Source organism: Ipomoea nil, unplaced genomic scaffold, assembly GCF_001879475.1.
Source record: "Ipomoea nil cultivar Tokyo-kokei standard unplaced genomic scaffold, Asagao_1.1 scaffold1875, whole genome shotgun sequence".
NCBI lineage: Eukaryota > Viridiplantae > Streptophyta > Magnoliopsida > Solanales > Convolvulaceae > Ipomoea > Ipomoea nil.
The window spans coordinates 383,404-411,065 of record NW_017618303.1 but is presented as its reverse complement, the minus strand read 5'-3'; the positions used below and the strand labels follow the sequence as shown (position 1 = coordinate 411,065).

The window sequence follows — 27,662 nt, the reverse complement described above, 5'->3', positions numbered from 1 at the left end:
AAATTCACAACTACTATCTAAATGTGCGTTAAAGATAAATAAATCCACGTTTCTCATAATTGATTGACTCAAATTAAGAAAACCAACTTAAAATCCTATGATTATAAAGTTATATGTCCAACCAAGTCAGTTGGATTGTCCCAAAAATCATTAATGGTCATCAAGTCATCATTAATTCTATCCTTTTAATTTTTGTCTTATAAGCATGACACGTTGCACTCATAGTTAATGCAATTCTGATTCTTAAAATTAAATTCACCATTCCATGGCTAAATCTTGAGTTTAATTTCTTAATCAATCTTACGGAGAAAGACACTTTATTATCACCGTTAAATCACGATTATGAGGTACCGAAGTTTTAATAATCTTAAAAAGTTGTTATTATAATTCTATACGAAGATTGAGAAAGACAAGTAGAAGTGGATGAGCTTCAAAATATAATTTCTTCCAAAAAATAAAAAATAATTTCAAAATATAATTCAGCGTACAATTGGGCAGGTGAATTGAATGTTGTGTCAGACCTTCCATTTCCTGTATACTTAATTAGATTAATTCCCATGCTCCTAGGTAAGATTGTTGCCCTAGTTTTAGGGATGTTGTCACAATTAATGTTTGCCACACCACAAAAAACAATAATTTAAAAAAAAAAAATTACGTTTAAATTACTTTTGTTATACGGAACTAAAAATAATGTGCATGTAACATATTATATATTGTTCCTTAAAATTGACCGCCTTAACCAATTCCATGTGTAACGTTTTGGTCCATGTGTAACATTTTGGTGAATTAATATGTGGGGTCTTCGAATAATTGTAGTGCATCAAAGGGCATCCAGCCTAAGAAGGATCTCGACAATTCTTTTTATTTTTATTTGGTTGTTGTCTTTCTATATTGGCCTTCAATATAATTCCTCTTTAAATAAATATAAGAAATAAAATAAAATGTGTGGTGATGCTCTTAAAAAGCCATAAAAATCTTTCAATAATAGGAATTAATAAAGGCACATCACCTCAACAGTATTATGTGTAGAGTATAGATTGCGAATTGTTGAAAAGACGGCCGATCACAAGTGTACACTGCATTTATTGACTAATATGTATAATTAATCTCTACTTATAACACTAATCATTTATTGATGTTTATTAAATTGACATTTATTTAACTGGAGAATTAAATTTGGAATAAAATTCATAGTTAATGGATCATTTATAGTTAAATTAAAAATCGAGAATGAAAATTGATAAAAATTAATAGTTAATGGACCATTTATGGTCAAATTGAAAATCGAGAATAATATTTAATAAATATCAATAGTCAGTGGACCCTTTTTAAAATTGACTATTGTAAAAAATGTGTTAGTGTTTAATTGTAAAGATTAAATGTTTTTCCTATTCCAAAAGCTATATATAGCTAGAAGTGATCCCACATTTAATCAAACTTAGAACTTTGTACTACGAAGCTAACTGTCTGACCAACTTCGTTGGGAGTTATGTTGTTCCCAATTTTACTTCTTTATACTTGCCTACTAGCAAGCTAATGTCACGTTTTGATAATAGAGTGTTAGACTTGATCCTTCGGACTTACTGCCAACTTAAAATTTGTATTCTCATCAATTGACATTGGATATAATGTGGTCGAGAAGCCTCACTTAATATATTGGCAGCAAGTGAAGGTTCGATTCCTGTCACGAATATTGACGGTTTGGGTTTAGCTAGTATGAGGTCCACATGCGCAAAAGTATACAAAATCTTGAGGCTTGAAGTTAGATTGATTTCATTTATCTTCTGGTCTCATAAGTTTGGGGTATGTTCATAAGATTCATGATATAATATGATGAAACCAAGAAAATAGATACAACTCAATTCTAATTGAACTAAAATTTAATGTAACTACAAAATATTTGGAGTTTTTCACCATAATAGTAAAAAAAAAAAATCATATCGTTTGCTGGCTAGCTAGGTAGAATAGTTATGTGTTGATGCCGGCGAGAGATGGGATGTGATCACGTGAGGAGCAGCTGATAAGGGCCGCGTTGCTTAGCTAGGCTAATGATTTTATCGTACGACACTTCACCTTGCTCCAACGTTAATTACTTGTGCCCGCAAGCTTCCATTGCCTCATCACCTATAAATACTACCATCTCATTAGAGTTGCCACCATGATATTGTAGAGAGAGATAGAAAGAGAGAGAGAAACAAAGTTTCTGATCTCAATCAAGAACTCTGCTACCAATTAATCTTTAACTATCTCGATCTGTTGAAGAAGCTAAGGGAGTTGAGGTTTGAGTACTTTTCCTACATACCCATTCAAAGAGATGGCATTGTTTGATCTTCATCACCCATGGGTCTTTGTGTTTGGAGTCCTTGGTAAGTGTCTTCAATAAACTTTCATTCTTACCTTTCTCGATCCATATACTCAGAATGTAAATCTTTTACATTTTTTTTTTAGTTAAAACAAAGCATATAATTCTTTTGATTCTCTCATTATTTCAGGTAACATTGTATCACTTCTTGTATTCTTAGCCCCAGTGTAAGTTGATCCACAAACTTGTTGTTTTATTAACAATAATTATCCTTAAGTTGCATGTTGTAATGAAAGTGCTAATATGATATATATTGTTGTTGCATGCATGCAGGCCGACATTTATAAGAATCTATAAAGCAAAATCAACCTTGGGTTATCAATCCGTTCCCTATGTTGTATCCTTATTTTCTGCTATGTTGTGGATGTACTATGCTTTCCTCAAGAAGAGTGCTCCTCTTCTCATCTCCATCAACTCCATCGGATGTGTCATCGAAACACTTTACATCTCCATTTTCCTTGGTTATGCTTCCAAAATCGCTAGAGTAAGTACGCTAATAATTATTAATTAACCTTAAATGTAAACTAAAGACAATTAATAATCATTAGTATGTAGTTTTAACTAACCTGGCCTTTTTATAACATTATATTATACAGCGTCAAACCATGAAGATGTTGTTGTTACTTGTTGGAGGGCTCTACTCTGTGATTGTGTTGGCCACAATGTTCCCTTTTAAGGGCACCCTTCGTGTCAACATTGTGGGATGGATTTGTGTGGCTTTTTCCGTCTGCGTTTTCGCTGCGCCTCTTAGCATTGTGGTATATTATGCACTTAATTTCCTTTTTTTTTTTTTTTGTGTAATTAAATTTGTTTTATAAATGTATATAAATTAAAAATTATTGTTATTGCATGATGAATGCAGTTCAAAGTGGTGAAGACAAAGAGCGTAGAGTTCATGCCGTTCAACCTGTCTTTCTTCCTTACGTTGACTGCAGTTATGTGGTTAGGCTATGGCTTGTTGTTGAAGGACATGTGCATTGCTGTAAGTACACACTATTACGAGTGGCAGTAGACATAATCCTCGTACCCATGCATACATGTCTTTTAATTAAGTGCAGACATTTTTATGGGACCCACATAATAAAAAAAATTTATAAAATAAAAGTGAGAGTAGAATTTAAAAGTACAAAATCATATATATATATATATATATATATATATATATATATATATAGAGAGAGAGACTTCAATTACAGTAAACCCTACCTATTAAATTCTTTACTTAATTAACAAGGTTTTGAAATGGTGCAGTTACCAAACGTTTTGGGGTTTTTATTGGGAATCGTACAAATGGTGTTATACGGAATCTACAGAAACCAGAAGCCACTTGAAGTGGCGGAGGAGAAAAAGGGCGCCGTGCCAGAGCTCGTTATAAACGTGGCAGGGCTAGGGGAATTATTGCACTCATCTGTGGAGGATTCTAAGACGACAGCCATCACCGTCAGTGACGCCGTTACTGAAGAAAAAGCAGAAAAGCCAGATCAAAAGAGCAAAGAAGAGGAAAAAGAAGAAGAAAACCGCGCCGGGAAAACCATGATGATTACGGCGCCACAGCCTCTGCCGCCGGCAAATCCTAATCTTGACGATAATGTCCTCCAATTCACCCACCCTGTGAATGCGCAAATTGAGCCGCCGTCGGCGGCCGTCGTCCTCTGTGCTGCTTAATTATATTATTATTATTATATTCTTTATCTTTCCTTTACATGGCGTTTGGTTGGGATAAGGGAATTAAGGTGGGAAAGAATTGTAATTCGGTGAAAAAATAATTAAGCGAGAATTAAATTACGTAATAATAAGCTATTAATTTTGTTTGTATAAATTAATTTCTAGCTAGCTACCACTTATAATAATTAACATCTTAATTTATGTGACTAAACAACCCAATATAATGTAATAAAAGTTGTATTATTAATTAGTTAAACAAATCAATGTAATAAAAGTTGTATTATTATTAGTTGCACCGAAGTGATAAAAGAAACCCACATCCATTTTCAATGATGTGCACGTACAAGATAAAAAATCAAAAGGAAGTAAACCAGTCAATGCAACTTAATTTGTTGTTACCTACTCAAGTTAAGGGTTTGACTAATTTGGTAACTTCATTGACTAAAAAATTATTACTAATTTATGTATAGTTGATGCATGGTTGAAGTCGCATATAAGTATAGTACAAATTAAAATTTAAAGGCTAGCAATGAGTCGCGGGGAAGCACTAATAATTCATTACCTTAGCTTGTGAATCGGGTCAAGTGTCAAACTAACGCTCAACGACAAGTCTATTCTTCTTCTTCCTCAATTCAATTCACGTAACAATTTTTCATCATTTCACAAAACCAACGTTGTTACGTATGTATGTCGTCGTCCATGTCCCTGTCCCTGTCGCGGCCTATCCATTAGGAGTTTCAGTTTCCATATTTCCATTAATGGATGGTTTCGTCGTCGATTATTGCGTTAATGTGGTGTTGATGATTTCATTCCAGACTGATCTGATCTTATCTGATGGAGTATTTCCGGTTTACCATCCAGGCCAGTTTGAATACATAATAATAATAATATTGAAATCGATCTGAAATATATATATAATGGAAAACAGCAGCTCGGAAGAGACAGAAAACAATAATAATGAAGACACCGTCCAACATTTGACGAAAATGATAGAGTCGAGGATCGCCAAGTACGATAATGGCAACTTGTCGTCCGGCGAGAGCCGAACCAAGATTGGTAAAATGACGGAAGAGGAATCCTTCTTTTACCAGGCAGTAACAAGGTTGTCAAAATTGACGGAGTTTCCCTCCGCTTCTTCCTCCTCCTCCGGCTCTAGTTCAGTTTTACAGCGAGCCATGGCTTTCTTGGAAGAGGAATTTCGCATCATATTAGAAGATTCCCGACATGATGACGACGTTGCCGCTTCCCCAGCAGTCAAAAACGGCACCGTCACCAATTCCAATCGAGATGACGGCGGCGGCGATTCGCCGCCGCCAGAAGAGGAGTCGTATCAGCCGTATCCGCCGGAGGTGGTGACGAGGATGAACCGGATCGCACACGTCATGCTCTCCGCCGGCTACGAGACGGAATGCTGCCAGGTGTATTCCATTTGTCGCCGGAATGATTTCTCCAAACAGATAAAAAAACTTGAACTCGAGAAAATCAACACCGAGGATATACATAAGACGAGCTGGGATTGTTTGGAAGAAGAGATCATGAAATGGGTGAGAGTATCCAAAATTTGCTCCAAAATTCTCTTCCCGGCGGAAAGGGAGCTCGGCGAGGCTGTCTTCTCCGGTCATCCCATGATTTCCCGGAGCCTCTTCAGCAACCTAGCACGCGCCGTCGTCATTCAGCTTCTCGACTTCGCCGACGCCGTCGCCCAGACCAAACGCGCCGCCGAGAAGCTCTTCAAATTCCTCCTCATGTACGAAACAATCCGGGACCTAATCCCCGCCATCAGCGACGGCTGCTCCGACGACTTCGAGCACGAGATCAAGTCCGAGATTCTCGCAGTGGGAGACAGAATCGGGGAAGCCTCCTTAAACATTTTCTGCGATCTTGAAAACTCAATAAAAAACGACATGGCCGCGAGAAATCCGGTCCCCGGCGGCGCAGTTCATCCGCTCACCCGTTACGTCATCAACTATCTAAAATACGCCTGCGACTTCAAAACCACCCTCGAGCAGATATTCCATAAACACGCAAATCCCGGCGAAACTTCCGACACCGCCGCCAAGCCAACATCGTTGTTTTCGGCGCAGGTACAAAACATCATGGACCTCCTCGACGCAAACCTGGAAGCCAAGTCGAAGCTCTACAAAGACCCATCACTCCGCCTCGTGTTCTTGATGAACAACGGCAGATACATATTACAAAAAATCAAAGGCTCCCCGGAGATCCACCAAGTAATGGGCGACAAATCTTACCGGAAAAGATCGACGGTGGTGAGACAGTTCCACAAGAACTACCAGAGAGAAACGTGGAGTAAAGTGCTGCAAATCCTAACCCACGAAGGATTGCAACACCACGGTAAAGTAGCCATACCCGCCTTGAAAGAAAGGTTCAAGACTTTCAGCAACATGATGGACGAGATACACAAATCGCAGAGCAGTTGGGTGGTGAACGACGAGCAGCTTCAGTCGGAGCTTAGGGTTTCCATATCGGCGGTGGTGATTCCGGCGTACCGGTCCTTCGTGGCCAGGTTTAAACAACATCTTGATGGTAATACTAAGCACCCGGAGAAGTATATAAAGTATCAGCCTGATGATATTGAGACATTGATCGAGGGATTATTCGATGGTAATACCACTTCAATGAGTAGGATCAGGAAGAATTAAATTAGCTAGCTAGTATAGATCCAATTTCTCTTCATTTCGTTCCTCAACACAGCTAAACAACGAAATGGCCGGATATATGTATCGTTTCTTTCTCTTTTCTCCTCTTTTTGGTTGATCCATGTATCTTCATCAGCATCGATCTATAAAATTTTGAAAACTGCTTTTAGGAAAAAAAAAATGTAAAATTATAGTTGTAACTTACTTAGCTTCTTATGTATGGCAGCATTTAATTTTATATAACATGTACATTGTAACATATAATATTCAAATAGTGATTATATATACATGCAAGCTAAGATCATATTGGTGACTAATAATATTTGTGAACATCATATATAGTATGTATAAATATGATCACACTTGATAGGATATATATCTCCCGGTACCGACGACCTGTACGTCTATGGACTCGTTTATAGTCGGGTCGGATCAAACGGTTCAGGACCCGGTGCACGAGTCAAAATCAAAGGTGACGGTTCAACTCCGAAGCGGGTCGTCAAACCCGCCACCTTAGCCTTATAAAAGGGCTTTTAACCCACAAAGTGAGGGGAGTCCATTCTCTCCACTCTCTTCGCCCTCTCTCTATGCCTCTCCCTTCTCTCTTCATACAGAAGAACAAAAGAACACCATTAATAAAATAAGCATTTGAGCTATTTCTCTTGCCTCCTCCTTGTTCAGACATTGTTTACATACACATATAGTACATACATCCTACGAGAGGAATTAGTACTGTCAAGTGGGCTAATTGCACTTTGACTTATAGTTTAAGGCCTATTTGACTCTTATATCCCTAATAATAATAAGAAAAAAGTGTCAAATTGGTCCCCTAAGTTGAGTGGATAGTGCAATTGGGTCCCCTAAATGAAAAAAAGTTTCATTCAGGTCCCCCAAACCTGTAAAATTGTTTAATTAAGTCTAAGTTGACTTGTTTATCAGGTTAAATGCATACGGTGTTGACACTTGTCCTTATTTTATTTTTTATTAAAAATATTATTTATTATAAATTAATTATAATAATAATAATAATAAAAAAGAATAATAAATTAAAAAAAAAAAAACAGTTGTGGCCGTCTAAGGAAGACGGCCATGGCCGACGAAAAAAGATGGCCATAACCTTCGTCTAGATTTGAAACGAGGGCGGCGGTGAAGGCTGTAGCCCTCGTCCAGATCTAGAAGACGGTCATGACCGTCTTCCTTCGTCGGCCATGGCCTCTTCCTTAAATAGTCGTGGTCGGACGACCATGACTGTCCTTGAAGAAGGAAGACAGCCGGTGGCTGTTTTTTTTCTTTTTTCTTTTTTTTTTAAAAAATTATTATTATTATTTTAATTAATTTATAATAAATAATATTTTAATAAAATAAGGACACGTGTCAACATCGTATACATTTAACTTGATAAACAAGTTAATTTGGACTTAATTGAACAAATTTACCGGTTTAGGGACCTGAATGGAGTCTTTTTTACTTAGAGGACCCAATTGCACTATCCACTCGACTTAAATTAGGGGGCCAATTTAACACTTTTTCCTAATAATAATAAAAAAAAAAAATTAATTAGTGTGAATGAATGTTATGCCATTCATTTATGTTCGAGAAAAAGTTTTTCGTTACGTGTGTGTGTGTGTGTGTGTGTGTGTGTGTGTGTGTGTGTATATATATATATATATATATATATATATATATATATATATGCTAATATGCTTTAAGAATGGTATTATACAATATTTTGAAGAAACATACTCCTACCATAAGTTATGTATATGTATCAACTATATACTTTCTTATCTTTTTCAATAATATATATATATATATATATATATATATATATATATATATATATATATGCTAATATGCTTTAAGAATAGTATTATACAATATTTTGAAGAAACATACTCCTACCATAAGTTATGTATATGTATCAACTATATACTTTCTTATCTTTTTCAATAATAATAATATATACACATATTAGAGTTATATCACTACTGGAAATTCTGAAATTTCCGACCACCTGAAAATGATCTTAAATTAAGTTGATACCAAAAAGTCCAAAAAGTGGTCAGAAATAGCAACAAAGGTTTTTCCGGATACCAAAAGTGGTCGGAACAAGACTTTCAACTTGATTTATGATCACTTTCAGGTGGTCGGAAATTTCAGAATTTCCAGTAGTGTATGTTGGTTATTTGTAAAATATAAATATCAAATTTATAAAAATATTTTACATTATTATTAGTGTAAATATCTAAAATATAAATAAATTTAAAATTTTAATATATAGTATTAATATTAGACACCAATTTTTGCACATCGCGCAAAAAAAATACTAGTAATAATAATAATAATGTTCAATTATTCACCGATTTCTTTGTGCTTTGTTCTTTGAAAGATTTTTGAAACCTTGAGGTGGGGAATGATTTCAAAATTGTCGTGCAAAAAGTGATGCGAGAGGAAATGTTAGAGAACTTGATATCTGTATGATTAATGATATGAAGAGTTGCTAATTTGACCGGATGGTTACAGGTTTTGAGGGTCTTTCATTTTGATTATATATGTTTAAAGAAGTCCTATCCAAATGTAATAAAGTCTGATTATACGCAAATTATGCTGTGCAACCGAATGCACCTTGCAAGGTGCATACGGTTGCAAAACGGCGCCGTTTTGGTTAAAAAAAAACGCGTGTTTCATTTAAAGAAGAAATCAGGTTCGATTCCCAGCAATAGCATTTTTATATATCCAGAATTTCATAACTATATATCCACAATTTCATAACTATATATCCACAGTGAATGAATGAAGTAAAAATCCACAATGAATGAATGAATGAAGTAAAAATTCACAATGAATGAACTAAATATCCACAATATATGATTGAACTAAATATCCACAATGAATGAACTAAATATCCATAAATTCATAACTATATAACCACAATTTCATAACTATATATCCACAATTTCATAACTATATATCCACAGTAAATGAATGAAGTAAAAATCCACAATGAATGAATGAAGTAAAAATCCACAATGAATGAATGAATGAAGTAAAAATTCACAATGAATGAACTAAATATCCACAATATATGATTGAACTAAATATCCACAATGAATGAACTAAATATCCATAAATTCATAACTATATAACCACAATTTCATAACTATATAACCACAATTTCATAACTATATATCCACAATTTCATAACTATATATCCACAATAATGCTATTGCTGAGAGTCGAACCTGATTTTTTTTTTTAAAGTGAGACGCGCGTTTTTAATCAAAACGACGTCGTTTTGAACCGTATGTACCATGCGCATGGTACATTCGGTTGCACAGCATAACTATTGCTGATTATATGATTCAGTCTAAATTATCCCTAACGAATCAATTTTGACTAATTTTTATTGAGTTAATTCCAGCAATGGTCCTCCGACTATAGTGATTTTTCAAAATTAGTCCCCGACTTTTAATTTGGACACTTTAGGTCCCTTGACTTTCAATTTCTTTCCAATTGAGGTCCTTTCGTTAGAATACGGTTCATTAGACTTTAAATGAAGGGGTAAACTCGTCCTTTCACCTACCTATGTATTATTCTTCGTATTTCTCCCTTCGTATTTCGCTGACGCACACACGAGTAGTCAGCAAATGGGGAATGACGAGGAACATTTTAGGGTTTCGACTAAGATTATCTTCATATATATCACGTATACAATGGAGAAATTAAATACTAAGAATAATACATAGGCAGGTGAAATGATGAGTTTACCCCTTCATTTAAAATTCAATTAACCGTATTCTGACGAAAGGACCTCAATTGGAAAGAAATTGAAAGTCAAGGGACCTAAAGTGTCCAAATTAAAAGTCAAGGACTAATTTTGGAAAATTAATATAGTCGGAGGACCATTGCTGGAATTAACTCAATTTTTATTGATACTAGTATTTGCCCCGTGCGATGCACGGATAAAAATTTATAAGTATTGTTGTAATGTTATATATGATACATAGTAGAATTAATTTTATTAAAAATGTAAGTTTAGTTATACATTGTAATATTTAAATGTTAAAGACAATATATGACAAAAAGTGCATTCATATTGCTAACCTCATTTGCAATAATGATCTTACAAAGTTAAACGGACAGAGAAAGACCCGGACCACCTCGTGGTTTACACAAAAAAAAAAAAATAATGATCTTACAAATCTATTAATATGCATTCACAGTTAGGCAGAAAAAATATTTCCCTACTTAATTTTACTTTACCTAACTTTCTTTGTAAATAAATTATTAAAAAACTAATCAAAATTACAAACTATTAAAAAGTTAGTACATATTATATAATCAAAATTGATATATAATACTCGTAGAAATTAATTCATGATTACATGAATTTATAAATTTGTACGATTTTTTTTTTTATCTTGCATCTTTGTGTTGTATAAACTCAACAATCTCTTTCATATATATATATATATATATATATATATATATATATATATAAAGACTTATGATGATTATTAAGTTCCTAAACCTTTGATATTCCATAACTCTCAAATGTACAAAATGGAGGGAAAAATTTTTTACCTTGATTCTGCTATATTATATATAGAGATGTTGGTGCGACATGCTATAATAAATACTTATACAGTGGACTGTACCCAAAATGACAAAAAAGTCTAAGCCCGAAATCTCTAATTGACCAAATCTTGAAACTGGACTTCACTAAATGGGCTTAAGTTTCTCTAAAATGCTCCACAAGATTCTAGAAGAAGTTGCAAAATATCTCCAGTACCTTCTGGAAATCTCCTGAAATTTCCCTCCATCAATAAATATCCCAATTTGAAGATTTGAATTCCCAGAATTGAAAGCGATAATCCAAGCCTGAAAATTCGACAACAATGGAGAGCCCCTTCTACGGAAGCTACTGGTCCCGACCCTCTCGCCCCCGTTATCCTGTCTATCCGTTTCAACACAAGCCGGTTGATGAAGCGCCGAAGTCGAAGATCGTTCAGATTCCGGTCCACTTCGTACGGCCGGAGCCTACCCGAGCCGCCGCTGCGTTGAAGATCCAGAAGGTGTTTCGAGGATTTCTGGTGAGGAAAAGCATGAACCGCGTGATGTCCGTAGCGCGGGAGGTGGATGAAATTGAGCGGAGAGTTTCGCAGAGCGAAACGGTGGAGGTGTTGCGGAGAGACGAGAGGGAGAGGATCCGCGTCAACGAGATGCTCATGTCTCTGCTCTTCAAATTGGATTCGGTTCGCGGCGTTGATTCGGGAGTTAGGGTTTGCAGGAAGGCTGTCACCAGAAAGGCCATTGCTCTGCAAGAGAGAATTGACGCAATTGTTAACAACTCCGATCAACAAACTGTAACGGATAATGGCGACATTGAAGCTGCTAAGGAGTGCGATTCTCCTGATCCTGAGCAACCTGAATCCGTTGATCAAACACCATGTATCGACGATTCATCTGAGAGTGAACTTGAAACTGCTCAAATTGATAGCGATGGTGTTGAAGAACCTAACGATTCTCCAGTAGAAGCTAACGGTTGCGGAAACGTTGAAAAATCCGAATTGGAAGATGATGAACAATCAATGGGAGGGTTTATTTCAGAGGTAACAAATCCGAAGACAGAGAATGAAGGAGCCGAGGAGAAAAATGGAAGCGGCCTGGAGATTGAAGAGACTAGCAACAGGGAAGATGAAAACAACAGAAACAACAGAGAATTGCTGGAGAGGATGATGGAGGAGAATCGAAAGATGATGAGCTTGATGGCACAGATGTCAGAGAGAAATGAAGCGCAGACGAGAATGCTGGAAGCGCTAACGCAGCGTGTGGAGCACCTCGAGAAATCTATCGTCTGCGATAGGCTAAGAAGGAAGAAGATGAAGAAGAAGCATACCCCTTGAGGCCTTGATCGATGCTTATATATACACTCATGTTTTATATGATATGATGTATCTCTCTTAAAATCCTTGTAGATTGGAAAAGCATATTTCTGGGAAAATTCTATCAATCCATTTTGCATTTATACACAATTAAGAAAGCCATTGGCCATCAAAAACTTGCAGAATTGTTTTACCCATAATCCACTCCACATCAGAAGATGATAGTTGGGCTTTCTGGGCAAGGCTATACACTGCCTCTTTTGCTTCTTTATAACCACATTCCTCTACAATGAAAGGGAAGTCACTGCAAATAGAATCAATCTAAATCAGTTCCAATTTTGATTTAGGATTAACCATCGAAATCTTTTAATACGATGTTCTTAATTCTTACCTTCCCCACATGACCCGATTGGAGCCATAGTTGGAGACAACTTGCGACACAACTTGGGATAGATCCTCGTACGGATATGGATTTCTTGACACCCTGAACAAAGCACTCAACTTTACATACACCTGCCAACAACAATTTTGCAGATGAGGGATGATGTTACAGTGTTATACAATCTACAAGTTCAAACATTTTTTCACCAGAATTTACCTGTGGAAACCTAGATAGCTTTAAGAATGCAGAGAAAATTTGGTTTTCCTTTTCATTTCTGCAAGATGCAGGCAGCGTTAGAAACCTTAAACGACCTGTTTATCAAAGAACTAAATTTTGCTACTTTCAATTCCCAACTGAAAATTCGTCGAAGGCTTACACTGGGGGCTTGCAGAAAGCTACATGATCAAGCAGAACAACAGTCGAGGGAAACTCGGTGCAAAGTTCCTCAATTTCCGAGAGATGCAGATCAAGACCCTAAACACATGCCATTAGCATATAAACAATAAAATTGGATCAAGTCTGAAGCTTTCTTGAAAAAAATGTGAGAAAGTATGAAGATTTTTGCACCTTCATGCACATGAAACCCACGGGTACTCCAAGCTCTCCAGCTTTAGAGAACATAGCTTTTCCAACTCCATTTGTCATCTGAAGAGACAAGACAGCATTATATGTTCCTCGTATAGATATTATTTGCGTTTTATGTTACAAGAGAATGAAGAGAAGCTATGGATTCGAGGTATATTGTCAGAAAGGATTCTCTGTAGATTCCTCTTCTGTAGTACCTTTTCGCCAGAAGGCCACAAGTATGGATTAAAGCGAACAGCACGATAACCATCCTAACATGAACACAGTTTGTATATATCAGCATAATTCCCGTAACACGAGCAGTGGAATCTGATAACTTTAGTTCTTCCCAAACCTTTAAAATAAGATCTTCGAGCTGCTTTATTCCGCTTCCATCTTCTGCTGGATTAGCGAGGCAACAACCAACAAACTTCGATGGGTACTTCTTCAATACACTGGACAAGAATTAACTTTATATAACACAACAACCTCTGAAACCACAGCTAATGAACCACACACATTAACTTCTGCTGTTACTACCGAGATATCAGGCTATAAAGCAACCTCAAAAGTAAAAAATACAGAAAAGCGAAAGTGCATCACAGAGACAAGAATGGAAACCTTATTCGGATCGAACATAACTGACCTGGTAACATAAGAGTGATCGAACTTGTGATTGATGGGCTGAACAATAAGTGCCCCATCCACATCTGCTTCTTTCATGCACTGCTCAAACATAGCCAGCCATTATGTGCAATCACAAACATTCCTTAAATTTTTTTATTATTATTTTTTTAATATTAATCAATCTGGAATGGATTATAAGAATTAAGGAATTTGGCTACTCAAATACTGTTCTATCAAAATTGATTCTTTCTTATTCCCCAGTGCTGCCAATTATTCTAAAATTAGAGCTAAAAAGATTGCTATTTTTAAGGTATATGCAGTCAGCTCCATGGACATACCTCGAGCAAGAAATCGACATGCCCACGTAAACTAGGTTCTTGTCCTGGAAAATATGGAAATTTTTCAGCGGCCTGAAACAAAAAAACCAGATTAGAAATACCCGTACATTTAAATTACCGTTTGAAAACAATAACACCATAAATTACATTTGTTCTTGATTAGTAGCATTACCTCTTGAGGAGATGCCCAGACATGCAAATGGGAATCAATAACTTTCGCAATTTTGGACGAAGACTCGCTCGAATTTGCTGCCATTTGAGTCGCCTGCACTTTCAGCCTTGAACTAGCCACTGATATCTTCTTCTTCCACTTGGAAGTCTGGGTAGAGAAAGGAAGCCAATTGCAGCCCAGTGGCTTTAGCGCATTAACCCTGATAGCCATGCCTGCTCTGTGGACCAATCCTCGTCTATCTTAATCATGATTTTGATGTGAATTTTAAATAAATAAAACTAATCCAAGAATCTCAACAAATGGTGTCGTGGTGTAGTTGGTTATCACGTCAGTCTAACACACTGAAGGTCTCCGGTTCGAGTCCGGGCGACGCCATTTTTAGTATCCTGCACTTCTGCAGTACTATATTTACTTTTTTTTTTTTTTTTTTTTTCCCCTTTATTAATTCATCTTGTCAATTTGGCCATTTGGGTCGTCTTCATCCATCGGGTTGTAAAGAAGAAGAAGAAAGCGAAAAATCTCTGAAAACGATGGCGATTCCGTTTGCTTCATTGGTACACTTTTTTTTTGAATTTCCATTTTAGAACTCGAACTTTGATCTATGATTTACGGTTTCTGTGTCTACTGGCAGTCGAACGTTGGCCTTTCCGGTCAAGGAAATCTCTCTCCTATCAAAGCTAAAGCTTCGAGCTTTACGTGCTATTATCCGAAGCTTCTGAAATCTACATTGGTAACAGACGCCGCAGCAGCAGCTTCGCTATCTTCCTTCTCCTCATCGAGTTTCTTTTCCGGCTCCTTGCGGCTGCCAAAATCCCCAAATTTTTTGGTTCAGAATAATGCCCGCCGTCGACTCTCTCCCGTTCAAGCCACTGCTCAGGTCAGCTCTTTAGTTATTATTATTATTATGGCTAAAACATGATTATTGGATTGTTAGAGTTTTGGATGATAGAACATCTGATTGTGAAACCCAACATTTCATTCTATTAATTATCTATTTCTTGAAATGGGAAAAGATTGCAGCTTTTGGCAACACTGGAACATTATGGATTTTTTCATTGAATTCAGCATGATCTTGCTGAGTTCTTGTGATGAAAGGAGGCATTCGTGCTTATACTATAGATTTTTTTCAGTATCTGTAGGTTTTGTTTCATAAAATGATCTTAAGATTTTTGCACTGTGCATTTGTGGTTGATCCAGGTGGCAGAACTTCAAGCAAAAGTGACGAACAAAGTGTATCTCGACATAAGTATTGGGAATCCTGTGGGGAAGCTTGTTGGGAGAATTGTGATTGGATTATACGGGGATGAGGTGCCACAGACAGCTGAAAATTTCCGTGCTCTGTGCACAGGTTTTTTTTTTTTTTTTTTTTGCTTGCACATTTGATGCATTACTTGATACCCTATGATGCAGTTCTTAGATTTTTATTCATTTATGTATTACTCCGTATTTATTTTTAAAAACTTTAATGGCTTTCTTCTGATCAGGAGAAAAGGGTTTTGGCTTCAAAGGTTGCAGTTTTCATCGCGTTATTAAGGACTTTATGATTCAAGGAGGTGATTTTGAACAGGGAAATGTACGCCTTTCTAAATGAAATTTGTTTCTCTTTTTGTGCTTTTCTTGCTTTCTTATAAGGTTTGGTGCATCTAATTTTGCTCGGCCGACATCTTTGCTTGTCTAATGTGCAAACCAAGAATTTGCTTGTCTATATTTATGAGGGATTGTGCATCTTTAATTGTTTAGTGGTCTAAGATAAATTGCATGTTAATTCAATATATATCTCTTTGAACTTTGTGTTGCAGGGAACTGGTGGCAAAAGCATATATGGCCGTACATTTAAAGATGAAAACTTTAACTGTAAGTTTTAGACCTTTTCCGTTTGAATCACATTAAAACGATTGTTCTCTATTCATCCTTCATTAATATAAATATGCATACAGTGGGTCACGTTGGGCCTGGAGTGTTGAGCATGGCAAATGCAGGCCCCAATACTAACGGAAGCCAATTTTTCATATGCACTGTGAAGGTATGTATGGCGGTGGATAAATAATTGCAAACGTTTCTGTCACACTTCAATATTACCTAATCTCGGGCAAATCTAGGTTGTCTACCATTGCCTATTCTTTATCATATTGTAACTGTTGTGCTTATTGATCTTGCAAATTTTAAGAGGGCTATGAATTTGAATTGTTTTCTATTTATCCACTTTTGATCGGGGCGCTTATGTTTTGATGAATTGTAGACACAATGGCTGGATAAGAGGCATGTCGTGTTTGGACAAGTTGTAGAGGGCATGGATGTGGTGAAGTTAATCGAATTGCAGGCGACAGACAGGGGCGATCGCCCTAGTGAGAGGGTTGTCATCAGTGATTGTGGAGAATTACCGATGGTCTGAGCTGGGAAGGGAATCTCTGGTTATCAAGCGTCGTTTAAGGTTTAGTTTTGCAACTTAATTAGTTTGTCGGGCAGTCAGTCATAGATGGCTGTACCATAATAAGAATGAATGATTCCTCAAAGCAAAGATGACAAATTGTAGAGGGCATCTTGATCATCACTTAGGATTATCTTGATTCAGTTAATGTATAGCAGATTGGAATCTGGGATTTTGTCATACATACATACACACACAAACCGCAGGTTGTTGTTGAGCCTCAGATGATGGTTTGTGTAGTGGTTGAATGTGCATGATGCAGCCGCAGCAGCAATTTCAATGCTTTGTCATTTAGCTGCTACATACGACATGGAACGCAGAAACCTCAAATTCCGTGAGCTTCATAAACCTCACATGTAGTCCTCAAGGGTATTTTGATTTTTCGATTCTTTATTTTGAAAAAATGAAACCATTCAGTTTAACACTGAAGTTGGTTTGGTTTTGATTCTGATTTGGTGCAATTTGGATTGCAATTCTATTTGAGGATTTAATAATTAGTATATATATTAGGTGCCAACAATCCAGCGAGGGGATTAGTCACTGTGTTCGACAATGAAAACTCTGGGTTAGGGATGGCAACGGGGCGGGGGCAGGAAATATAATCCCTGTTTTCGAAACTCCGACCCCGTCCTCGTCCCCATCTCGAACTGGGAATCGAAAATAGTCCTCATTCCCGTCCCCACGAAAAATTTGACAACTCCGACCCCGTCCTTGTCCCCATCTCGGACTGGGAATCGAAAATAGTCCCCATTCCCATCCCCATGAGAAATTTGACTGGGACGGAAATTCTCCGTCCCCAATCAATTTTTAATCAAAATTTTAAATTAGTGTAATTTTTAATTCTAAAAATTAAAAACTTAAATTGTATATATATATATATATATATATATATATATATATATATATATATATATATATGGAAGGGATCAGGTAGGTGCGGGTGTCGCTCTCCGTGCGATTGCGGGTGGACTCACATTAAGCATTACACTAGCGCACTTTAAATATACAACAGACACACATTAAACACAAACAAAATACATTCAGAACATGAACTCACGCACCTTAAACACAAAACTCACACATCTTAAGCACAATCCTCACGCACCTTAAACACAAAACTCACGCACATTAAGCAAAAAAGCACATGCACCTTAAGTTTTAACAACTCACATTAAGTACACACTTACGCACATTAAGTACAAAACTCACACACCTTAAGCACACGACTCATACACCTTAAGCACAAAACTCATGCACTTTAAATTTCAACAACTCACACTAAGTACACAGTCACTCACATTAAGCACACAACTCACGCACCTTAGACACAAGACTCACGAACCTAAGTACAAAACTCACGCGCATTAAACACAAACCTCACGCACCTTAAGCACAAAACTCACGTACATTAATCACCCGCACAACCGCACGGGGAGCATTCACCCGCACTGGAACTTAAACCTATATATATATATATATATATATATATATATATATATATATATATATATATATAATTTATTTTTAATTATAATAATTTTTCGGTGACAGGACATAGTGGGACGGGGAGAGGTATCCCCGTACCCGTTCCTGACGGAAAATTTCATATATTCTTCGTTCCCGTCTCCGTTTTCCTTTAATTCTCTCGATCCACATCTTCGTTGGGACAAGGATTGGGAATCTTCTTCGGAGATGGGGCAAATTGTCATTCCTAATCCCCAACCAAGGCTGTCATATTGACTTGATAATCACTACCTATTTATGCGCACGAATTTAGCTCAATAGTTCAGCATGTAGTATTTAAAGAAAGAGCTAAGATTCGAACTTCTTTGAGCCAGATCAGCTATATAAAATATAAGTGCTTTTTTTTTTAAACCTCTTAAGCACTTTGCATGGTTGAAAGAAGTTGGAAGTTGAAAAATCCTAGGTTTCCAGCAGTCAAACATTCAAACCTAGTTCTTCTACTAAAACAAATATTTTAACGAGCGGAGCTTTAGCCGAAATTAAAGGGAAGTTGGAACATGCATCAACTCATAATAATATCTCAAGTGTTTTATCATTAACAAATTAATTAAAGGGAAAACTGCAGCACGCTTGCTTACATTAAAACACACAAATTAAACCGCCATAATCATATCCTTTGCCTATGCTATATATATATAACATCATATCAATGAACTCTCTCAAATAAAATTCAAACAAAAACCGCATCAAAATTTGGTATCAACCCATACAAATCTTCTGCTATGGAGTATGTATGTATGCATGTATGTATACAAATCCAAACTGCAAATTAAACCACAAACCAATTAACCTCACCTCGTCAAAAACATTAATCAGATGTATGTATAGATGTTGAACAACGTATTACATACCTATTTAATTTGCGACTGCGCTTTGTGGCAACATTAAAGAACCAAGCTAGTGTTTTTATGGCGGCCAACATAGGAGCTGAGGAAATGGAATATAATTAATCCCAGAACATCACAGAATGGACTTGCGTCGTCATCGTTTTGCTCTGAGAATCCTAGAAACCGTTACAGACAGACAGACAGCTTGGGTTCCTTAATTAGATTATTGCCACTCCGGATCTGGTTGGGTCGGCTATAAACTGAAATCCACACTGCACAAACAAAAATACTTTTTTTTTTTTGGGAGGGAGGTTTTAGAGCTATCCAGCCTCACCTTAATTCTACTACTGTCCTGGTCCCTGAGATTCATCCCGACCAGTCCCAGGATGTTGTTGCGGCTGATGATTCATCGGATTATTTCCTGTGGTCTGTCCCCCTATTTGCTGCTGGTAAGACTGCGGGAGTGCTTGGAAGTTCACACTCCCAATCCTTCCTTCCTGCGATAAACCCAGCTCCAAACCGGTGAAGGTGCCCGGATTGGGGAACTCGAATCCATGGAAACCGAATTTGGGTATGGAGTTCAAGATTTGGTTGCCGGAGAAGCCGGGGGCGAAGCCGGGAATAGAAGGCCAAGCTGCTGCTGCGGCGGCGGCGGCGGCGGCGGCGGCGGCGGAAGAAATCTGGGGTCTGCCGAGATTATTGTTGCCGCCCATCACGGCCCAGTGGCTTCTAATCCCGGCGAACTCATGCAGACTGGCGGAAACGGAAGTTCCCTGTTCGGAAACAGAGGCCTCTGCGGCGGCGGCGAGAGCAGAGGCGGGAATAGTCCCGGTGCCAGTGGCGGCGATAATCGCCGGCTCCGCCTGCTGCAGCAGCCACTGCACCGTCTCTCCGTCAGTCTTGTGACCCAACTCCCGGGTAAGCTGAAAGATCCTGGCGGCACAGAGAGCAGGCATCCGAATTCTCCGACCTCGGCCATCAACCTTTTTGTGTCTATCCTTGTTAGAACTCCTCTTAGGGGCAACCTGAAGCTTCTTGTTATTGTTCTCTTGAGGTTGAGGTTGGTCTTTATTATTAGTATTAGTATTCTGGGAAGATAGAATTTGGAGGTCCTTGATTTCTGCTGGCTTGTTTCCGGCCATGTCTGATTTGGGGGAAACGATTCGAGGTAGTGGTGGGTACCCCCAGGCCACCCCCAACTTCTATTGTATCACTTCTAGTGGGAACACTGCACTGCAAATGTTTTACTAAATTATTATTATTTTCTAAAAAAACAATTAATGGAGAGGATTGATTGATGAAGCTGACGTGAAAAGTCATCTCCAACACCCTTTCACTGTAATTGTCAATTGTGTTGTCTTGGCTTCTTCTTCAAATTTCAATCACTTATTATTTTTTTAATTCTATATTTATCTACACCCTTTCAACCCTTCAATATTAATTATTAGACTTAATGTCATCTAAGGTCCTCTGAGTTTGATAATTTTGTCACGTTTAATTTTAAATTTTTAAATTGACCACCCGCGGTCTTCTGAGTTTTGAATTTCGACCTTCCGTAATCCTTTTGTTAACATATGTCGTCTGCGCCATGAAAAATAAGGGACAATACAATCTTTTTATTTCAAGCCCAGCTAAAATAACTCATTTCACTCAATAATTAGCTCTAATCTCCGATCAAACTCATCCATAAGATATTGTAACACATTTAAATCAAAGTTTCAAAATATGAGTGATTATCTAATTGACATTGACTAATCCCTTAGCATTGTGTACGATTCGAAGATTAGGGCTAATTGTTGAGGGAGATGAGTTGATTTGGATGTGCTTGAAATAAAAAGACTGTTTTGCCCTTACTTTTCATAGCGCAGACGTCATATGTTAACGGAAGGACTATGGCAAGTCGAAATTCGAAACTCGGAGGACCACGGGTGGTCAATTTGAAAGTTTAGAACTAAACGTGACGAAATCACCAAACTCAAAGGATCTTAAATGTCATAACTCTAATTATTAGGTAGAACTCCAATTAAACTGTTCGGCCAATTAAATTAGTATAATTATAATATGCAAAAAACTTGTGTGTGATCCTCTCACGGGTCAGATTTTTGATTAATGAGCGAGATCAAAGATTCGACCCATTAATCAAAGATCCGACCCACGGTCTCACACAAGTGTTACCCATTATAATATTTCAGGTTCCACTTAACTCTCATTTAGAGTTGTTTACTCTTTTTAGTTTGAGTCGATCAACTTTTGACAATTTAAGTTGGTTTACCTCTTTGTGGTCTTCTGTCAGCTATTGTCACAATACGAGTTTTACTGCATATATATATTCTAGTAGTTATAGATTTTCTCATAAATTAAAAAAAAATTAATTAGTTGGGGACAACTTAGTTAAGTTGGTCAAGTTATTGGCTTGGTAACCACAATGTTACAAGTTCAATTCCTAGTAAGAGTGACCTATTAACCTTCTTGGCTTGAGTACAACTTTAGGCAACCTAAGTTACTGTAGCATATGTTTCTTCTCCCAAGGTTGAATCCCCAACCCAAGACCCGACAGAGAATTTGAGAGGATGTAAATCACAATAACTCAATGACTCAGCAGACAGGGCCAAATGTATGGCTTAGCAGATTGAGTCAAATGCATATGCGCACAAGGGATTTGTCTACTTTTGGCATATCCCCACAGGCCCACATTGTCGCTCTCAAGATTCAAACATTGATCCCTTCTCCCAAATACGATCTATTTTAGCCTATGTTGGTTTACTCCCTTGTGGTCATTTGCCAGCTTAGATCACAAGGCATGATTTTCACATTACGCATCCTCGGATAGTAGTTACGAATTATCTAAACACTCAAAAAATATTAGTTACTTCGATTTGACTAAACCATATATTATATTGTTGTACGTATTAACCTACTACTAAATGTACAACTCACCTCATCACTACTACTCCTATTATATACTCCGTATTCACTTCTTCGATCTCACAATGATATTATCCGTTTCCACTAATTAAGTCTTGATAGCTCTAACAGCTCGTTTGGTTCGCTGAAAAATATTTGAAGGGAAATGGAATTGAAATTCCATGAAAAATAAATTCTAAGAAAACAGATTCCATTGTTTGGTTGGTGGAAAAGAAATTACTGGGAATATGAATTCCATTGTTTGGTTGAGTTTGGAATGGTAAGGAATAATGAGTATAATGACAAATATAACCCTACACAACAATAATAATATAATAATAATAAGAGTAATTAATAAAGAATAGTGAGGGTAAAATTGTCATATTAGTTTTCCATGAAAAAAGTTTTCCATGGAAAACAAAATACCTAGCATAAGCTAGGAATTTGTTTTCCTTGTTCTTAAGGAAAACATTTTCCAATGGAAAATGTTTTCCATCCAACCAAACAATATAAAACATCATTTTCCTTCACTTTTAGGAAACATTTTCCATGGAAAATGTTTTCCATCCAACCAAACACCCCCTAACGGGGCGTTTGGTTGGAGGGAGGGAATTATGTGGGAAAGGAATTGTAATTCCATGGGAGTTGAATTACTGGGAATAAAGTGGGAATTTAAATTCCAGTGTTTGGTTGACAGGAATAAAATTACTGGGAATTTCAATTCCAATGTTTGGTATACATGGGAATTGAAAGGGAATAAGTAGTATAAAGTCAAAAATGTCCATTATTGTTGTTAGACATATTTTAGATTAAAAAATGAAGGGGTAATTTTGACTCATCACTATCTTTTTTTCCCAGGAATTAAAATACCAGGGGGGGACATGGGATTTTAATTCCATGAAAATGGGGGAATTGCAATTCCATGGAATTGCAATTCCCTCCAACCAAACTACGGAATTTAATGGTCTTTGAAATTAGGTGGGAATTAAGTGGGAAGGGAATTTAAAATCCCTCCAACCAAACGCCCTGTAAAGGAAAACAAAGCATTGAAAGAAAATAAATAACTCTTTTTGATTGATTTATGAATGTTTAAAACAATACATGGAATACCTATATATAGCACAACATCACTTTTTAAATTAATACATCAATTAAATATAAATATACTAATGGAATGACTAATTATTATATTCTCCCCATTTAAACATAGATTATAATTAATCTCCTAATTACCAACATAAGATAATATGCATTTTCTGTAAGATTTTCCCTAATAATATATATTGTATATTATATATTAGGGTCTTAATTAAGTGGTGCAAGTGAACTAGGTTTAAATGGTCTGGTTAGACTGAATAACTAAAAGTTGTTAGTCAACCATGTGCCTAATATAAGTCTGGATTGATGGGATACAGGTTTATGGATTAGATAGCACATTCAGTTACGGTACTCAGACTGCTCAGTAGACACCAATACACCATCTAGGGTTCTGAGTCTAGTCTGAGGCAAAACATGACTAACGGTTTACCGTTAAGAGGCAACACAACAGGAACGTCAACTGTGGCTGGAGATCAACACGGTTATCGCTTCCGCTCATACGAGGTCAGATCCCTGTATACTAATATTCAGTATAGTTAAGCTATTTAGATCTAACATTTTCTTGATGTGGGGATCAGCGCTAATCAATGGTGTATCAATGACAAAATCGTAGAAATGTCCCAATTTGAGTAAGACTACCAAGCAAGGAAGTTTTCTAATTAGGAGAGCATAGTAGGCTAGTAGCTAGTTGAGAAGATTTTAATTTAAAAAAAAAAAATAGAAAAACTATATCTTCTTTTCTTAATATAATTATAAAACATTACAATCTTATAAGGATAGAAAACTCTCTCTTTAATTTGATCAGGTCTTAGCTGCATAGACCTAGACTTGGACAATAGCTCTTGGAATAACTTTCATATTGGTAATAGGTTAGGCATAAAGACCTGAGTCAAGTAGCTAATTCCCTAATAATCTATGAAAGCCTTAAAAATGATGATTGAGTGGGTGGAACATGTTTCTCGTACCTTAATACTTCCATGTCATATCTTAATGTCACAATTTCGTTTCTTGCCAATACTTTTTTGATCGCTCTATCATACAGAATTGCTCTAATGTAACTATCCAATATGCACTCTCGAATAGTGACTATGTGCTTCTTTTGTAATCCTACTAAATCTAATGAGGTATTATCTAAACAACTATAAAATAAAGAAGTATGATTAGTATTCCAACTAATAAAATGAGGTTGATATGAGATGTTTCACTGCTGGGGAAAAAGAGGGTAACTTTCTTTGTCACTTTGAAGGTGCCTTGAGATGACCGGTACGTAATTGATAACCATTATCTCCATCTTATTATATTATTATTAAGACATCCGAGGTTGTTAACTTGTTTTTCATTTTTATTAACTAATATAATTAATCTCTGTTCCTCTTTTTCTTATTTATGCTTTGATTGCTGTGTTTGGTTGAAGGGAATTTAAATTTCCTTCCCACTTAATTTCCAACTAATTTCAAAGGTTACAAAATTCCCTTGTTTGGTTGAAAGAAATTACAATTCCCCCATTTTCATGGAATTAAAATCCCATTGCATGTCCCTCCCTGGGATTTTAATTTCTGGGATTTTAGGAAGAAAAAAAGATAGTGATGAGTCAAAATTACTCATTCCTTTTTTAACCTAAAATTAATGCCTAACAACAACAATTAACATTTTTGACTTTATACTACTTATTCTCTTTCAATTTTCATGTATACCAAACATTGGAATTGAAATTCCCAGTAATTCTATTCATGTATACCAAACACTGAAATTTAAATTCCCACTTTATTTCCAGTAATTCATCTCCTATGGAATTGTAATTCTTTTCCCACGTAATTTCCCCTCTCCAACCAAACGCCCTGTAAAAGGGAGAATGGTTACTACACGGCACACACATGCCAGTTACATGTATATATGGATAATCCCAACTAAGTTAAACTAATCAGAAAACTGACAACGGTAAGTTTTCTGTAATTTAAAGTGACATATATATTTTTTTGTTTAATTTACGGTAAAGTCTGTATCTGTTATTTGAAGGTGTCTGAAATATACCTATAACCTTTTATTTGAGAGAATCACAGTCATATTACTTGACCATGAGGTCTTTGGCTCGTATTTTATTTTGAATAGTATAATATGTATGTGTAGAGTGTAGCAAGTAATAAGAAAAAAAAAAAATTAATTGACATCCTTATCATTGCAAACTGCAAGCAAGTACATTAAGGTATGATGATGATGGCTGGATAATGGTTATCCATTCCCTTAATTAGCTTAGTTATCGGTTGTTGTGCTGCTCAATTTTCATCTCATCTATCTTATGTAGTATGTCTAGGTCGATCTAATACCATACAATTGTCACTCCCTTCCTCAGTTCCTTGAATTGTTCAAAAATAATAATTGGTTATCATATTCTCTTTAACTTTTTTTAAAAATAAAAATAAATATCCTTTTCCCTTAACAACCTCCCATAAAGATAAATTTAATATTTAAATTATTCACATATTAAATATTTGTAAAACTGATAAAGAATTCATTATATTAATAATTATAATAAAACTAGTTCAATGCAATTATGTTTAAATGTTTAAGGAGTTAATACCCAAAATCATCCTCGACTATAGTGGTTTTTCTCAATTTCGTCCTAAACGATTTTGGTGACCTAATATCGTCCCAGACTTTTGTGTTTTGTTCAATTTAGTCCCAGACTTTTGTGTTTTTGCTCAATTTAGTCCCTCATTTGTTATTCTGTCCATTTGGTGTTAAATAAATAGACAATTCAGTAATTTTAATATTGGCATCTCTTTACTCATAAACATGTGAACTGCAAAATCCTTTTTTTTTTGTACGAATTACTCTCAGAATTACTCCTAAAACTGCGAATATAAAATTTGATTTGCAGGTCCGGGAGTAATTCTGGGTGTAATTCGTACAAGAAAGAGGAATTTCGCACTTCACAAGTTGAAAGTAAAGAGAGATCAATATTGACATTACTGAATTGTCTCTTTATTTAACACCAATTTGACGGAATAACAAATGGAGGACTAAATTGAGCGAAACACAAAAGTCTGGGACGATATTAGGTCCCCAAAGTCGTTTAGGACGAAATTGAGAAAAACCACTATAATCGAGGACGATTTTGGGTATTAACTCAATGTTTAAGTATTCATTACTATAGGCTCTGTTTGGTAAATGACGGTTAGCTGATAGCTGATAGTTGTTAATTAGAGGGTATAACTAGTTGATAACATTAGCTTATTGTAGAAAGATGTTTGGTAAATTAGCTGTTAGTTGATAGATGTTTTGTATAATTTCTTTTCTTAAAAAAGCTAATTGAAAAAGTTGTTTTGAGTAGCTTTTTGAATTTTAGCATTTTGGAGTACAAAAAAATAATTTACCAAACACTTATATTGATTTATAAATCAAGTCAAACAACTAATAGTGGTCAAATAAGTCAAAATTGATCTATAAACTAACTATTTTACCAAAAAAAGTATAAATCTTCAACACGTACTCTCTCTTAAATTTATTTTTAAATGCGTGTCAATATTCTAATGCAATAATTTTAATTTGCATGCGCATATTGGTAAATTTTCTCTCCTAATGGTGAACATGCGAATATAACTTTATATGGCATCCTTAATATCCACCATTATTGGAGATACCCTAAATAAGAATCCATATGCATGCCCATCGTCCATCATCTTCCATTGCATAGAGCTGAAATGGTGGCCACACCAAACTATGGGGAAGCCAAGGAAACAAAATGAAATCTCTCTTTCATCTTCAAAATTTTCACTCACACATAGCATACCGCCAATTTTTTACATTAATATTTATCACAAAATTTAAGAGGCATAACAATATATATCACTACCTAATTAATTCTTTTAAAGAAAAAAAAATACTAAAATATTACATTATAAGTTTAAACTCAAAACTTAAATGCTTATCGTCACTCCTGTCTTTGAAAAAGGTGGAGAGGCAAATAGCTAGATATACCTTAACTGAGATACATGCCCTAAATGTATGCTTGTGTACTAGTGCATGTGGCTGCTAAAAAAGTACTGTTTATAAAATTATTTTGAATTATTTTTGAGTACTACTGACTATGTTACAATATAGTATCTAATATGTTTATAGCTACTTTCTCGACCACCAACTTACTAAAGCACAAAGAGTCAATACCACTCATACCTAGCTATGAGCTTCCATTAAATTAAAAGATCCGTTTTATATCATTAAACCACAAG

At 36.1% G+C, this 27,662-nt stretch overlaps 6 protein-coding genes, 1 long non-coding RNA gene and 1 other non-coding gene across 9 annotated transcripts; 5 read left to right on the top strand and 3 right to left on the bottom strand.

The window, feature by feature from the left end:
- The first annotated feature begins 2,154 nt into the window (after positions 1-2,154).
- On the top strand, positions 2,155-4,185 carry LOC109193392 (bidirectional sugar transporter N3-like). The gene is made up of 6 exons (XM_019344248.1): positions 2,155-2,366; positions 2,493-2,529; positions 2,636-2,846; positions 2,959-3,120; positions 3,225-3,344; positions 3,614-4,185. The coding sequence occupies exons 1-6, from the start codon at positions 2,315-2,317 to the stop codon at positions 4,025-4,027; spliced, it is 996 nt and encodes a 331-aa protein (XP_019199793.1). The 5' UTR covers positions 2,155-2,314; the 3' UTR covers positions 4,028-4,185.
- A 759-nt stretch (positions 4,186-4,944) lies between these two features.
- Positions 4,945-6,720, top strand: LOC109193406 (exocyst complex component EXO70B1-like). The gene has a single exon (XM_019344263.1). The coding sequence runs from the start codon at positions 4,945-4,947 to the stop codon at positions 6,685-6,687; it is 1,743 nt and encodes a 580-aa protein (XP_019199808.1). The 3' UTR covers positions 6,688-6,720.
- Positions 6,721-11,801: 5,081 nt separating this feature from the next.
- LOC109193405 lies at positions 11,802-12,590 on the top strand. Its single transcript, XM_019344261.1, has one exon. It carries the CDS (start codon positions 11,802-11,804, stop codon positions 12,588-12,590), a length of 789 nt encoding a protein of 262 aa, XP_019199806.1.
- Positions 12,591-12,641: 51 nt separating this feature from the next.
- LOC109193434 lies at positions 12,642-14,891 on the bottom strand. The gene is made up of 10 exons (XM_019344298.1): positions 14,653-14,891; positions 14,481-14,552; positions 14,162-14,241; positions 13,871-13,970; positions 13,734-13,787; positions 13,519-13,596; positions 13,328-13,425; positions 13,168-13,225; positions 12,961-13,082; positions 12,642-12,873 (listed from the first exon to the last, which is right to left on the bottom strand). The coding sequence occupies exons 1-10, from the start codon at positions 14,860-14,862 to the stop codon at positions 12,720-12,722; spliced, it is 1,026 nt and encodes a 341-aa protein (XP_019199843.1). The 5' UTR covers positions 14,863-14,891; the 3' UTR covers positions 12,642-12,719.
- Positions 14,892-14,953: 62 nt separating this feature from the next.
- TRNAV-AAC lies at positions 14,954-15,027 on the top strand. Its single transcript has one exon. It is a non-coding gene; the product is annotated as a tRNA-Val (tRNA).
- Positions 15,028-15,098: 71 nt separating this feature from the next.
- LOC109193433 (peptidyl-prolyl cis-trans isomerase A1-like) lies at positions 15,099-17,569 on the top strand. Of its 2 annotated transcripts, none has more exons than XM_019344297.1 (7): positions 15,099-15,206; positions 15,284-15,529; positions 15,850-16,000; positions 16,137-16,225; positions 16,452-16,506; positions 16,590-16,675; positions 16,892-17,569. In XM_019344297.1, the coding sequence occupies exons 1-7, from the start codon at positions 15,183-15,185 to the stop codon at positions 17,042-17,044; spliced, it is 804 nt and encodes a 267-aa protein (XP_019199842.1). In that variant the 5' UTR covers positions 15,099-15,182; the 3' UTR covers positions 17,045-17,569. The 2 variants fall into 2 exon arrangements, with proteins under 2 accessions (XP_019199842.1, XP_019199840.1); XM_019344295.1 differs by having other exon boundaries at positions 15,844-16,000.
- A 1,548-nt stretch (positions 17,570-19,117) lies between these two features.
- On the bottom strand, positions 19,118-19,511 carry LOC109193436. Its single transcript, XR_002056285.1, has 2 exons — positions 19,456-19,511; positions 19,118-19,366 (listed from the first exon to the last, which is right to left on the bottom strand). It is a non-coding gene; the product is annotated as an uncharacterized LOC109193436 (long non-coding RNA).
- Positions 19,512-19,742: 231 nt separating this feature from the next.
- On the bottom strand, positions 19,743-20,675 carry LOC109193435 (transcription factor TCP20-like). The gene has a single exon (XM_019344299.1). The coding sequence runs from the start codon at positions 20,571-20,573 to the stop codon at positions 19,776-19,778; it is 798 nt and encodes a 265-aa protein (XP_019199844.1). The 5' UTR covers positions 20,574-20,675; the 3' UTR covers positions 19,743-19,775.
- Positions 20,676-27,662: the final 6,987 nt, after the last annotated feature.